Here is a 15,000-nt window from a genome sequence, read left to right as displayed (position 1 = left end):
CAATAAGTCATGCACTTTTAATTTTAAATAATAGATTTAAATCAATCGAATTGTTAGCAAAACTACGATTAAAAAAAAGAAAGACGACTTGAAACTTGAAATTATCATTCAAATGATAGGTTCAGTTATGTGACATCAGTTATGTTTGCTAGCTCTGTTGCAGCTGCCGGGGTTGCTCTGCAACAGGAAAGGAAATGGTTATGGGCGGGCACAGCTGATGCAGGACATCCTGTGATGTTTCCTGTGTTATTGAGTTTCTAATAAACCTCAACGTTTTCTTTTGATTTCACCGTCTGACTCATTTCCTTTTCATTTATCATTCATTGCGAGTCTGCATATGGGTCTCGCTGTGTTTTACATAAATATGTCAAGAGCCACATCGTTGCATCCCCATACAGTACAACAGTCATTCAAGGGCTCAGTTAGTTAAAGGGATACTTCACCCATTTGCATTAAGCTTTGTATCATTAGAAACCTGGTAGTATTTTTGAATGGTCGTGCATCCCGCCCTCATTTTCCCCTGAGACTGGAAAGTTCTGAAAGTCTGAAAAGGAGCTTCCAGTGATGCAAATATCGTCATATTGTGTCACTGGAAGTTGTTGCGGTTAGCAGGGTGAAACTACAACACTAGTTCCTCATATTTTCGACCACTGAAGCTACAGACCAATCACAGATCAGTGGGTGGGAACTAACTCCCAGAATCCAAACTTAACGTCCACCATATTGCTTGGAAGCTATGCTAATAGGCTCTATGGAGAAAACTGATAATGGCGAAAATATAAATATAGCGGTGAGACGGCTGCTGCCGACAGGCCCGTCTTGTAATCGTTGCTAGCGCTGGCCGCCGGGGCCATTGAGGTTGAAGAAGTTAAACTGTAGCACAAACAAACAGCAGATAGAAAGCTGAGAAATCAAATCTTTTTTAATCAATGTAGCGTGTAGTTCTATAAAAACGTCTGTAGTTTGATTTTAAGAGCTTTATGGTGCTCATCAGGTATCTGTGAAAGAGATCAAACCTGCACAGCTCTGTTGATGTACCCACGTTCACACGCAGACACTTCCCCCTCATTTCTCAGAAGAGAATAACCCACAGCAATGAGGAACAACAACCCACCTAACCCAAGTGTCACCATCCTGTACTCTGTGGCTGAAGCATCACAGTCTAGTCATTTTCAGAGACAGAGTTTGAACCCTGCTGAGATTCAGCCTGGTCCAGAAACCAGTCCGGAGAGGGTGAGAAGACAGTGACACACTACACCCAGTTCAGAGTTAAGGCCTTTGCACACTGAGTCCGTTTCTTCATCCAACATTGGTGCACGTTAAATAAGAAATCCCTTCGTCCATTGTTATTTAATTTGGAAGAGGTTCAATCTGTGTGTTGTTGTTTTTTTGCATCCGTCCACTCTTGTGTGTGTGTGTGTGTGTGTGTGTGTCTGTGTGTGTGTGTGTGTGTGTGTGTGTGTGTGTGTGTGTGTGTGTGTGTGTGTGTGTGTGTGTGTGTGTGTGTGTGTGTGTGTGTGTGTGTGTGTGTGTGTGTGTGTGTGTGTGTGTGCGTGCGTGCACATCCAGCATCAGTTCATTTATGGAAATAGGTGGTCTTCTTTTTAAAGGAGACATATTCTGAATAATCCTCTTCTACAGTGTTTCTGAACATATATTTTGGTAACCTGAGAGTCTACTGACCCACAACATGTGAAATAAACCCATCCAGTCCTTTGTTTGTGGTCTGCATAAGTCTCACAACACAGAGAAAAATGCTTTGTTTCAAATGTGCTCTCCTTGTGATGTCACAGTGGGATTCTGGTAAAAAAAATATCCCCTCCCCTCCCCGGGTATCTCCACCTATGGACTCCACCCCCAGACTAGAACAAAACTTTTACTCAGGTCCTCCACTTTTATTCTCTCTACAGAGGATTGATGTCTAACGGGAAAACTCAGGGGGGGGGGGGGGGGGGGGGTCATTACATTTAAAGAGACACACACACCAAAACGGAGCGTTCTGAGAGAGCTGGTTTATACAGGGTCACAAACCTCCTCTGGTGCTTGATTCATGTTATATTTTGAACAAAGCACAGCACAGATGTTTCATTTAGACCACTGGGGACTGTTTGAAAAGGTGGAGGAGGGGGATAACATGTCCTCTTTAATGTTTTTGGTTTTTGTCAATTCAGAAAAAAACATGAAAGTGTTGACAGAAATGTCTCAGTTTAATACAGACCTTTGACTCAAACGGGTAACTATAATCATTCTTCCTCAGTTTGCTGGTTTATAACTGCCCTGCTCCTACTTGATGTGTGTATAACTACCTCCCTTTTCGGGTTGTATTTTTCACATCTGCATGTAGATGACAGTACTCCAAGTTAAAGACTGTTACAGGAGTTGTTACGACAGCGTTATGTTTACGGCACTAGACTGCTTTACGACAGGCAGAACACGCTTTTGCACTGCGTTATTTTCTCTCCTGAAAATGGAGCTGTATGTTAATCACCTACAATAAACCTGTGTGGTAAAAGTAACTCGACCCTCGATCATTCTACAATATTTAGAAGTTTTGTACCTCCTTATACTGAGAGTATACTTTACTTGATGTTTATATTCAACCCTGCTTTTATTTTGAAATAAAGTGAGTGTGACACCTTTTCTAAAATCTGAAAGGAGAAGTGTTTTTAAAAGAGAAATGTTCTCTGTTGTAAACAAGTATCTCTCTCAAACCGCTCCTCTTCCTGGAATGAATCGTAGTTCGATCAGCCCTCCCTCTTCTTCCTGCTCTCAAACACAGCCTGCTGCACTCGGTCCTCATACTTCCTGGTTCCCTCCCCTTTAGATCGACAGCTTGAGGATGGGTGTAACCAACAAGAGCTGCACAGTCACATGCACAGACACATGCTTTGTAGATCAGAGGTGAAACTTGTTTTCAGTTATGAGGAAGTGAATCTCAGACAGTCGTTGTTACCGAGAGGAGAAATGGCGCAGAAAGGAGTTCAGCTGGACCGGGAAACCTTCTCTTGTTCGATCTGTCTGGATCTCCTGAAGGATCCGGTGACTCTTTCCTGTGGACACAGCTACTGCATGAAGTGTATTAAAAGCCACTGGGATACAGAGGATGAGAAGATAGTCTACAGCTGCCCTCAGTGTAGACAGACCTTCACAGCGAGGCCTGACCTGAGGAAAAACACCATGTTGGCAGATTTAGTGGAGGAGCTGAAGAAGACTGGACTCCAAGCTGCTCCTGCTGATCACTGCTATGCTGGATCTGAAGATGTGGCCTGTGATGTCTGCACCGGGAGAAAACTGAAAGCCTGTAAGTCCTGTCTGCAGTGTCTGGCTTCTTACTGTGAGAAACACCTCCAGCCTCATTATGAAGCAGCTCCATTTAAGAAACACAAGCTGGTGGAGCCCTCCAAGAAGCTCCAGGAGAATGTCTGCTCTCGTCATGATGAGGTGATGAAAGTATTTTGTCGCACTGATCAGCAGTCTATCTGTCACCTCTGTTTAATGGATGAACACAAAGGTCATGACACAATCTCAGCTGCAGCAGAAAGGAGCGAGAAGCAGAGAGAGCTGGAGGTGAGTCGACAAAACATCCAGCAGAGAATCCAGGACAGAGAGAAAGATGTGAAGCTGCTCCAACAGGAGGTGGAGGCTATCAATGGCTCCGCTGATAAAACAGTGGGGAACAGTGAGAAGATGTTCACTGAGCTGATCCGTCTCATGGAGAAAAGACGCTCTGATGTGAAGCAGCAGGTCAGATCCCAGCAGCAAACTGAAGTGAGTCGAGTCAGAGAGCTTCAGGAGAAGCTGGAGCAGGAGATCACTGAGCTGAAGAGGAGAGACGCTGAGATGAAGAAGCTGTCACACACACAGGACCACAACCAGTTTCTACACGACTACCCCTCACTGTCACCACTCAGTGAATCTACACACTCATCCAGCATCAAGATCCGTCCTCTGAGGTTCTTTGAGGACGTGACAGCGGCTGTGTCAGAAGTCAGAGATAAACTACAGGACGTCCTGAGAGAGAAATGGACAACCATCTCACAGACAGTGACTGAAGTGGATGTTTTACTGCCAGACCCAGAGCCCAAGACCAGAGCTGAGTTCTTAAAATATTCATGTGACATCACACTGGATCCAAACACAGCAAACACACGGCTGTTATTATCTGATGGGAACAGAAAAGTAACAGTAACGAGAGAGATCCATCCTTATTCTAGTCACCCAGACAGATTCACTGGATGGGAGCAGGTCCTGAGTAAAGAGAGTCTGACTGGACGTTGTTACTGGGAAGTGGAGAAGAGAGGAAGAGAAATTTCTGTAGCAGTCACATACAAGAATATCAGCAGAGCAGGGAGATCGAATGAGAGTGCATTTGGAGGTAATGACAAATCTTGGAGGTTATATTGTAACAACAACAGTTATAACTTTTATTACAACAATGTCAGCACTCCTGTCTCAGGTCCTCGGTCCTCCAGAGTAGGAGTGTACCTGGATCACAGAGCAGGTATTCTGTCCTTCTACAGCATCTCTGAAACCATGACTCTCCTCCACAGAGTCCAGACCACATTCACTCAGCCTCTACATGCTGGACTCGGGTTAGATTTATGTTGTTTTGGAGACTCTGCTGAGTTGTGTAAACTGAAATAGACAGAAGTCATTAATGAGACAGATGTTTAACTTGCTGTGTTTTAAATCTTTAACTTGATTTTTATCCACGCTCATTGCTGAGATCTGATTGTGGTCACCTGTCAATCAAACTTCATGGGCGGTACTTTGACCTCTTCTCGTCTGTTCTGTAAATGTTTGAGTGTCTTTAAGTGACACTCCTTCCTGTGTCTGTTTAGCCGTGGACTCTTTCACTGCTCAGGATGACTTTTGTTCACCTGAACTGACATTTCTCTGAGTGATAAATATCAACTTCTCTCTGCTCTCCATGTTTGATTATTTGTTTTCATACATTTATATTTTCTGTTGTTTCTGTTCTGATTCAGGAGTCTGAAGAGAGAGAGAGAAGAAAACTTTTCTTTCATGCTGATTTTCTCTTCTCACCACTTTGTACATTTGTAGAAAATCTATAAAATCACACTTAAAGAAATGAGTTAGTCAGAATAAATGTTGTTGTTCATATTCAAAGTGATGTAAAAATGTCCTCTGAGGTGTTTTAAAAATGTAATCCTCCTGATTAAATCAATAAGGAGATAAATCATTGTTTTCTGTGAGTGGAGATTCTGATCAAACAAAGTGATTGTGTGGATGAAGTGAATGTGTTCATGAAATGATTGAACACACTTTACTGATTTGATGTGTGAACAAACTGAAGTTTGACATCCTGAATAAACACACATGAACTAAATGTTTTCTTCTGGTCTTCATTGCAAACTATGGAAGCCCATTTCCACCAGTTAAAGAAATAAAAATGAAAACTTGGCTTCGTTTAGATTTTTTTTTGCTCAGGTTAAAAGTCAAAACATTTAAAGGGGACATATTATTTAAAATCCTCTTCTTCAGTGTTTGTGAACATATATCTGTGTAACCTGAGTCTACTGACCCACAACATGTGAAATAAACCCATCCAGTCCTTTGTTTGTGGTCTGCATAAGTCTTACAACATAGAAAAAAATGTTCCGTTTCAAATGTGCTCTCCTTGTGATGTCACAGTGGATTTGTCAGAATATGTCCCCTTTAAGATTTTTAAGAATTGGCCTTCTTTTCTTGCACATCATTTCTTTTGAGGTTTACGTTGATGCCTTTAATGAGCAGGTGCTCATCACAGCATCCACCATTTTCACCTCGTTCTTCTGAAGTCATGCTTTTTGCCTCCTGAGAACTCCCCTCTCCCGTCACTTCTCAAGCCTGGTTTACACTTCTGATGAATCGTAGCTACAGCGTAGTGAGCACTACATACTAGTGTGTCTGTGAAGCTCTGAAAAAAACTACAAATGCTAGTTGGCGGTCCGATTTCAATCATGCTTGTCACAGTATATGTCCAGTTTTTGGTTCTGCCACATTCTCTGCTCGTTAGTTTATTAATTTATTTTTATCAGGGACAGTGTACCAAAAAAACCATTACTCTCTATAGAGAAGAGATGCTTTGTACCAGATTTAGCTAACTAGCTAATTTCCATCTGTTGTCCCTGTTTGTGAACAGGTAACCATGGCGACTGGAACTGAGCATTTAACGTCGAGAGTTTGAGATGATAAATATTGAGCAACAGTTGATTCCACCAACTCGTAACGTTCTTCCTTCTGCAGAATTTTCAAAACAGCGGGGACACTGGACATGATGTGAATGCAGAAAATACGCTGCTACCCAGAGCACTCTGCGTTGTTTCGATGCGTAGTTTGAGGAGGTGTAGGTAAAGGGTCAAGCGGAGTTCGGCAAAAATCCGACGCATAAATCTAAATCTGGCTTTTGGGATGTGTGTGAACAGGCAGCTTGTCCTGGAAAACTTCCAGAGAAGTGAACGTGCATGTGTGAAAAAGGCTGAAGTCTCTGCTGGAACAGTCACACTAAAGATTTTATTGTAGAGACAGGACAGTGGATAGAGTCGGAAACCAGAGAGAGAGAGAGGGGAACGACATGCTTAAGAGGAGCCACAGGTCGGACCTGAACATGAGCCGTCCACTTCGAGGACTTCAGCCTCTGTACATGTAGTGGGCGCTCCAACCACTAGGCCACCAGCTCCCTGAAGAGAGATGATATTTTTGCTCGGCCCCTGTAGCCTAGCCGTCTTGTAGCGTCAGAGGCTGTAGTCCTCGTTTCAGCGGTCGTGGGTTTGGGTACCACCTCGGCCCTTCTCTGCACGCCCCTCCCCCCCTCTCTCTCCTCCTAGCATTTCCTGTCTCCCTTCAGCCGTCCTGACTGGTGAAGGCAAAAAGGCTGAATTATTTTCTTATCTTAACTTTTTCTTGGTTTTTTTTTTTTTTAAAACAAATCTTTCTCAGTCTGCCTTTAAATCGATTCTCTTCTTCAACATGAGGCTCTTCCCTCCTATATCTTTTGGCTCGTTTCATTTTTAATCCCTTTACATAAAATCTGAAACAATCAGCACTTTGAAATGAACTCTTTTAGTCTCCAAACATCTCAGGGCCGAGAAATAAACATTAAAAAAAACGACAGAAACTTCCCAGACAGCACAAATCAAACTCTTAAGTCCAAAGAAGTGCTTCTTGCATCTGTGTTTCTTTTAATGCTGAAATGGATCCACTCCACATGGAAGAGACACAACAAGCACTGAGCTACGTCTGAGACCCGTGACCTGGAAGTCAAACTTCAGGAAAACGATTTTCTTTTCTTTTTTTTTTTATTCCAGACACGTGGATCGATAACTTACAAAGAACAGCAACGTCTTCTATTCAGTTTCTTTTAGAGTCTTTGTTCTTTTTCCTCTACACAACTAGAAAGCATACAAAATAAGGATGCAAGAGCGCCGCAGTTTCTTCTGCGATGGATCCTCTCCCGGAGAGAAGAACATGGATGAAAACATAACTTAACGGGGGCCGCTTCACGACTGAGTCAGGAGACGGTAAAATTACAAAGGCAGTGGGAGAACTCCAGCATATTTACACTTTTTATTCCATACAAATTTAAAGGTGTTTCATGTCTGTGGTGATGGAGGGAAGTTAAGGGACCGTTTTTAGACAACCGAGACGTGAAACCAGCAGCGTACAATCAGGCTCCGCCCCCACTCTCACTGAACCCCCAGAGTGACCGAGGATAAAACAGGAAGAGGAAGGTGGTGGTGGTGGGGTTTAGGGGCTGATGGGAAAGTTTGAAGGCCGCTCCGTGGACCCAGAAGTCTCTTCGATCTCGGGCTCTTCAGAAGAGCCGGTTGGCGCCTCGACCTGGTCCGACTCCCTTTTGTCCACTTCCTGTTGCTCTTTAATCCTCAGGATCAGATCCTTGATCTCCTCACGCTTTGTCTTCATCCGCTGCTGAGGAAACCACTCGGACAGGTTCACGGGCAGGTGGAAACTCGGGATGGGATTCTGCAAAAAAAGAGAACAAAAATTTGTTATTACAATTCTATGGCACGATTGCCCCCCCTCCCCATCTCCCCCTCTGGCTGGCCTGCACTCACACCGCTCCAGGACTAACAGGGCCTCAGCATGGTTACAGCTTAATTATAACAATTATGGCTTTACATGTCTATGAGCTCATCACCCCCCTGAAGCTCCACCCCCCTGCAGGACGTAGCGTTTACTGCTTGTACCTGTATTTTATTTTGAAGGAGGAAGCTGCAGACTCTTATCTTTTAGGTTTTCAGGGGGGAGGATTTGAAATCAAGTTCTCGGTCTCACCTCGAAGAAGCTCTCCACATACTGCAGGATGTAGACTCCACAGTCGCTGAAGTTATCCTGCTGAGGCACACGTGGGCTCGAGCCCTTCATCACATCCTTCCCAAAACTCCTCTGAGTCCCTTTACGCACCTCCCACTCCACCTCCAGGTACCTAAAACAAACACACTCAGTCTCAGAGCCACACACACACAAACCTGAGCTGTTGGTTTGGTTAAACTCACCTTATTCAAAGAGTCACAACGGAAGATTAAAAAAACAACAACTCATAACTAGAATCATCATCCAGGTAAAATGGTCATTATAAATGGTCAGAGAGAGTTTCAAACTACAATTTGGACATGTTCCTCCTGAACTCAGCTGTTATTGTTTTGGTTTATTATAGTGAAACTGCACGGTGAGCTATGGTCGTTTTAAATTCTGACTCTGTGGCCTAAAAAACGTTTGAAAGAGCACCAAAAAAGAGGGACTAAATACTGTTGTTATTATTATTATTATTATTATTAATTATGATTATTATTATCAATAAATACTGATAATATCGGCTGATATCAGCATATCCATATACGATCGGTATCGGCCAATTTTATCACAGAAATGCGCCGATATTTCTAGTTTTATTCACCAGTCAAACATAATTTTATTCGAGCATCATTGTATTAAACAAGCAGTTCTCCGTCACCAGCAGATTACAACAAGCATCATCACTCTCTAGTGTTGAGCGGTGAAGCGCGTACATGCTCAGAGTGACCATCTTGTCCTCGTTATAAATCTTTGTTTGACGACTGCATCTCAGGGATCAACACAATAAAAATCTTTATATCTACATCTCTCTCTACAGATCAAACAAAGAACTAAGAAAGTATCGGTATCAGATTTTTCCTCCCCAATATCGACCTCAGAATTTCCCATATCAGCCGGGTTCTAATATTTGTGTCGTTTTTAATGGAGTAATGATGCTCTTATTTTGGGAACTACATTTCCCATAATGCCTTGGTAGATGAAAACAGGGTGCTTAATGTAGCTAACAAGTTAATAACTTTGGACCTGTTTTTTGCCACTATTTGTTCACAGTTACACAATTAATAATAATTAAAGAATTAATAACGAGCAGGTTTAAATGTATTTATTATTCTCATTTTTATGTTGGCTGTGTGTCCATATTTAAAATACTTGAGTTGAATAAATGAGTTCTTCTTAATGTTATTAAGCTTGTTAGGATGTGTTTCTGGCATGACAGTAGAAATGGAGTTCCAGTTCATTCGTCACATTTTGAAAGTCCGGCATGAGAACATAAATGTTGAACTGGCTTTTTTTTAATTGGGAGTCTGAGGAAAACTTTAAATTTGACAGATTCTCTGACATGTTGTCTGAGATTATTTTTCTGTTTCTTTCTGAGTGAACTTCTGGATCTGAACCAGGATGACAAGAAAAAGAACAAATTATTTGTGCGACACACGATCATGTGTCGCTGTTTTCTTCCTTCTGTCTCATTTATGTTCTTTAAGATCAGGAAGAAAGGTTCCTAAATCTCTAAACTCCTGCATCATCTCAGCAGTGACTCACTCTCGGAGCGTTTTCACCACAGTCGACCTCGCCGGACCTCGCAGAGAGTCCATGATGAGGATACAAGGCCTGCAGGAGGAGAGATGAAACTGAAGTCAGTCAAAGCTCACTCTCTGCTGTTTGAATCATCTGGAGCAGCAGCAGCACCTCCTGCTGGTGAAAAGACAGAAGTGCACTTACTGTCTGCAGAGGTTTTGTTTGGACACCAGGGTGGAGGCGTCTGAGGCGACGGCGTCTTCAGTCCCGTCCTCGCTGCACTCATCCTGAAACACAAAATAAATGTAAAACTTAAGTCTCTGTTGGGTCTCCCCCCACCCCCACCCCCACCCCCACCCCCACCCCCACCCCCCTCCCCCCGGGGGTGTAAAGCGACCACATGAAGGCGGTGTGAGGAGGGTGACGTACCTGACAGGAGCTCTGGTCGTCAGAGAAGGTGAAGGTGTCGTCGTCTCGTTTTCCTGAACCGTAGCAAACGCTGATTCTGTGCAACTCACCTGAAACATCCCAGACAAAAGCACGCCGTTATTACACATCAAAGTGTATTTACATAACAAATAAACATGGCGTCTGACTGAAAGATTTCTCTCCATGTTGATTTTTAATCCTCATCATCTTCACGCTTCCTTTTCTCGCTTTTATACTCCTGTTTCTTCCTCTTCCTCTTAGGTCAAGTGTCCACCTAGCGTAAGAGAAGTGCTGCATGTCCGTCCTGTTTCTATGACAACGGCCGCTGTTTTATATTTATCCCAGCTGTCATTGGTTGAGAGGCGGGGTTACACCCTGTGCTCACTGTTAAAGACGCTCAGTGAGTCCTGATCTGTGGCTGTTGCGTTCAGAAGACGGAGAGACTCACTCGTGTACGGTTGCTCTGCGTCCGTCGGTCCGTTACGCGACCCCGCCGCCGACACAGTGTTTGAAGGCTCTTGTCTCCCCGCCAAGGTCGAGTTCTCATTAGCGAGGTCACCGTCGCTCTGACCCTCTGGACTCTGGAGGAAGCCGGGTAACAACCGGTCCTCTGAGGAGCTGTCCACACCGTCTCTGTCCGGGGACAGAGGGCGACAGTGATCTGGGATGATCTCCTCTGAGGGGGGGTTGGAGGTCGAGGTGGAGGCTGGAAACCGGCTGTGGTAGAGCGGGTTCTGCTCGAACGCCGGACTCTTCAGGCCCGGGAAGCAGATGACCGCGAGGTACCAGTGGGCCCTGACGGAACAAAGACATCAGACTGGTTTAGAACTGAAGATTTAGAATACAACAGGACTCAAGTCATTGGTCTGAATACAAGAAGAGCTTTCTCTTTGAAACACCTGAAAAGTAGGGTGGTCTGATGGTCAGGGTCTAGACCAGGGATGGGCAACTTTGGTCACAGCAAGGGCCACATTAATTTAATTCTCACTGCCAGAGGGCCAAATTGTAGGATACAAAAACGATTAAAATCAATTATGTCTCAAATTTAACTCAACATATACCAGTGATCAAATATTATTATGATGTTTTTGGTTTCATGCCAGATGGCTTTGATTTTGTTTTCTTCATTTTTCCAATTAATTGATATGTAAAAATTTACCTGAGGGCCACATTGAGGGTTGATGGGGGCCGCATGTGGCCCCCGGGCCGCCAGTTGCCCACCCCTGGTCTAGACTTTCAAATGCCAAAACATATTTACAAAAAAGCTGTACAGAGAGTGTACGGGTCATGACTGGGAGACGTGTTTGCATTAGAGCTGGGTATTCGATATTGATCAATATGCTTCGATATCGATTTAATATTACACATAGGTGAGAGAAACACCGAGATAACTACTCACAGTACCTTCTTGTATTTGTTAAATGTATTTTATTATTGCATTATTCTTTAATACCAAAGAATAAAACATGAAAGTACAGTATGATCAAAAGTGACTTGAATTCACAGCACCCACACTGCCCCCTAGTGGAGAGGGGTGTCATTACAACAAAGAAAAAAACTCTTTTTTTAACCAGCCCTAGCGTGCATGTTTGTGGGAAATGTCAAACGAGCGTGAAACTCACGACTCATTGATGGGAACAAAAATGAAGTCCTTCTGGAAAAGGTCGACGTGCCGAGTCCACGTCTTTACCCTGTTGTGCTTCCTTTTCTGGATTCTGAGGAATCAAAAAACAAAACAACGTAAAGACATTGTCTTTCATTTGGATGAAACATGGACGGCGTTTGAAAAAGCTGCTCTGAGGGAAAAAACTCACGGCAGGTTGGCGGCGTCCGGGACGGTCCTGCGCTCTCTCTGGTTCAACCTCTTGTAGAAGAAGGAGCTGAAGACGTGGATTCTTTGTGCGTCCTCTTTTTTCAATTTCTCTAAAACTAAATATCTAAAAAAAAAAAAGAGAGAGAGAGAGAGTTAAAGGAAGTGATGACTTCAGGGTGGAAGGGCGAGATAACGACCAATTGACGCAAATTCTCACTTTAAATAAAAGTCTATGATGACGTCGTTGAGGAATTCTCCCTCGTTAAGGCAGTGGAGGTCTTCGTTGGTGACCGATATGCCTCCTTTGGCTGGAGGAGGCGGGTACACCATCAACCTGGAAGACAAACAACAACAACGGCGTTACATCAAGATGATATTCTCGGACGTCGGCGACCTGACGGGAGGAGTCGCTCACTTGATGATCGGTCCGGAGAAGGTGGGCTGCAGGTCCGTCATGTCTTCCTCCTCTTCGCCGCCGTCGTCGTAGGTGCTGCTGTGCTGGCGCGTGGCCATGCGTGTTCTCGTCGGCATGGTGACCGGGGTCACCGGGGTAACCTTGGTAACCAGGGAGACATGGGCAACTTTTGAAGGGCTTTGAGCGGTCTTCTGTGGCAGAGAGGAACAGTTTGTGAGGAGCACGGATTACACAAACTTCATGTTCTGTTTTTTTTTTTCTTTAGACACATTCTGTGACAAAACACGCGAGGCGTGTTCAACGATTTGGTGTTTCAGTTACGTCCCAGAAATGCGAAATGTAACCTTCAATGAAGCTACAAACCGATAGAGTCGAGCAAATTCAACTCGTTATAAACTAACGGCTTCTAAAGGCAGGGTTGGTAATTTTCTGAAACTAGCATGATTTTGAAAGTAGCATTCCCTCAGTGCTCCGTCTGCACCCCCTCCCCTCTGTGCTCCTTCTTAAGCCACGCCCCCTCACTTACATGCACGAGCGCCGTTAGTCCAGAAGCGGACCTCAGCTCATGCTCTGAGTGTGGGCTCGTGCACGCATGAGGTAGAGAGCGAGCAAGGAGACAGGGAGGCGTCTGATTGGTTCATCAGATTGGTACCTCGTGGCAGACATTGGTCAAAGTTTTTACAGACTTACAAACTGATACAGATGATGGATTTTCTTTGTTTTCTTTTTCAGAGAACATCAGTTATTAATTTCTGTCAGGACCTAAAGACAATTTACACCAGAATCTTAAAAAGTGGATCTGGAGGAAAATGACCAACCCTGCTTTTAAATCTCCACCTACTGACCGTCTCATCATGGGACAGATAACAAATATCGTCTCGATTCAGCTTTTGCAGTGTTTTAATAATTAACCAAAGAGTGCTGCTGCTCGGATGAATCATTGATGACAGTACAGATAAGCCGCGGTCTATCTCCAACCCTATGCTCACCTTCTCCTCCTTCTGTTTGGACGCCTTGTTGTAGTTGACCAGCCGGATGTTTGCCTCCTCGAACGTGAGCTTTGCGGGGAAGTTGCTCAGGTTGTTGGTCTTGCCGATCTCTCCCAGGATGTCCTCCAGGATGATCTGCTCGTTCATCACCAGGCCGTTCTCGAAGATCAGGACGATGAACTTCTCGTCCGTGTCTGGAGGGAGAGAGAGGAAGGATGCGCAGGGAGGGAGGGGGTTGGTGAGATTAAGACGCAATGAGAGAAGTAAAAGAGTTAAGAGATGGATTTAAATAACATCTGTCATCTTCAGATTCAGGAGTATTTAAGTTTATGATTCATAAATGATGCAATAAAACTGGATTTTACTCGTTAAGGCCCCGTGTCCACCTAGCGTTTTTTTCTGAACACCATCGTCTTTTTTCAGTTTTCAATGAGTAGAGAGAAACCGGCGCTCCATCTCAAATATAAAACGAAAGTTACAAATGTAACTACGGTTCTATGAATCCTGAATGACCCGAATGATAAAGCACTGAATGACTTATACCAGCAAAGTCATGAGGAATCCTGCTTATCTACCTCATTGAGCAGAATTGAACCCGTTCACTCAGCGCTTTAGAACCACAGCTGGCTAGGTAATAATACAGAGTTACAGAATAAACAAAGTAGGCTACCCACTGGTACCGGGAGCGGGAAGCGCAACGCTGCCTTCACCGTCAAGGATTGTAACCACAACTTAAACTTTGGCTAATTAGCTTCGGCGAAACACAGCCACTAATTTGCCAGGAAATTTCAATAAAACGAAACACGTACCTTACGTCCGTAGAGGGGAGTGAGAGGCTACCCTACCGGTGTCAGGTACAAACAAAACAAACAGTTCCCTAAAGAGGGTTGGACGGCCGTCGCAGCCCTTGGAGGGCGAAAACTTCGCCGCTCCGACCGACACGGTCCCAAATCTACCAGCGACTGTTATTTAAGTAGTTCAACAAATGTTGTTCTTTTTTTTCCTTTTCGTAAGTTCCATACAATTAACTTCGGCTAATGCTCTAGGAGTAGACGCAAACTGCACGCGAGAAGAAAAAAGGAACAGAACCCCGGATGACACCGGAAGATATAACCTCGCTCGGGTCATCCAGGGGTCACAAGTGACATTGTTGGTATACATATTCGAACTGCGCATGCGCAAAGGGAATATTCAGTGCTTTAAGCACCGCCTCTGGCGGTCAGCAGGGATGAAATAGAACATGCAGTAAAAAGTAACAGAGCATTGTGGGTCATACAGCGGCCGTTATCAACAGACTGTTGTCATGGAGACACTCCAGAGCACACAGCCAGCGCTGGGTGGACGCGGTGTTAAAGACAAGACGAGCGACAGAGGGATGTGTTGCATGTTGTGTTTTTAGTACTCACGGTCTCCTGCACAGTCGTACCACTGGCCCCCCTCCTCCTGTGACATGTTGAGCTGCTCGCGCAGGCGGACGCACTCCTCCTGAGTCGTCTGAAAGAACAAGACTGGAAGTT

The 15,000-nt window shown here is 44.3% G+C and overlaps 3 protein-coding genes across 8 annotated transcripts in view; 2 read left to right on the top strand and 1 right to left on the bottom strand.

Annotated features, from left to right (window-relative positions):
- Positions 1–284, top strand: part of LOC110004287 (uncharacterized) — a 6,155-nt gene extending 5,871 nt beyond the window's left edge. The window contains exon 7 of the mRNA XM_065964069.1: positions 1–284. This exon is cut by the window's left edge and continues 2,456 nt beyond it. The gene's annotated coding sequence lies outside the window, so the exon portion shown is untranslated.
- Positions 285–2,852: 2,568 nt separating this feature from the next.
- On the top strand, positions 2,853–5,425 carry LOC136182710 (tripartite motif-containing protein 16-like). The gene has a single exon (XM_065963696.1). It carries the CDS (start codon positions 2,872–2,874, stop codon positions 4,642–4,644), a length of 1,773 nt encoding a protein of 590 aa, XP_065819768.1. The 5' UTR covers positions 2,853–2,871; the 3' UTR covers positions 4,645–5,425.
- A 1,736-nt stretch (positions 5,426–7,161) lies between these two features.
- senp6a (SUMO specific peptidase 6a) overlaps positions 7,162–15,000 on the bottom strand; it is a 24,460-nt gene continuing 16,621 nt past the window's right edge. For 4 of the 6 annotated variants that reach the window (XM_065963690.1, XM_065963691.1, XM_065963693.1 and 1 more), the window contains 12 exons: positions 14,890–15,000; positions 13,484–13,677; positions 12,495–12,685; positions 12,297–12,413; positions 12,081–12,203; positions 11,889–11,981; positions 10,715–11,061; positions 10,267–10,355; positions 10,042–10,124; positions 9,862–9,930; positions 8,299–8,449; positions 7,162–7,986 (listed from right to left, as the gene is read on the bottom strand). The exon at positions 14,890–15,000 is cut by the window's right edge and continues 78 nt beyond it. In XM_065963690.1, the coding sequence (XP_065819762.1) occupies positions 7,750–7,986; positions 8,299–8,449; positions 9,862–9,930; positions 10,042–10,124; positions 10,267–10,355; positions 10,715–11,061; positions 11,889–11,981; positions 12,081–12,203; positions 12,297–12,413; positions 12,495–12,685; positions 13,484–13,677; positions 14,890–15,000 (1,805 nt within the window). In that variant the 3' untranslated portion in view covers positions 7,162–7,749. The remainder of the gene's footprint in view (positions 7,987–8,298; positions 8,450–9,861; positions 9,931–10,041; positions 10,125–10,266; positions 10,356–10,714; positions 11,062–11,888; positions 11,982–12,080; positions 12,204–12,296; positions 12,414–12,494; positions 12,686–13,483; positions 13,678–14,889) is intronic. The other 2 variants (XM_065963692.1, XM_065963694.1) reach the window with 2 other exon arrangements.

The sequence above is a fragment of the Labrus bergylta genome, chromosome 15, assembly GCF_963930695.1.
Source record: "Labrus bergylta chromosome 15, fLabBer1.1, whole genome shotgun sequence".
NCBI lineage: Eukaryota > Metazoa > Chordata > Actinopteri > Labriformes > Labridae > Labrus > Labrus bergylta.
This window is presented reverse-complemented; position numbering and strand designations above follow the sequence as displayed.

Excerpts from the sequence above, each read along its gene's own strand:
- LOC136182710 (XM_065963696.1), top strand. The coding sequence starts at position 2,872 with ATGCACAGACACATGCTTTGTAGATCAGAGGTGAAACTTGTTTTCAGT.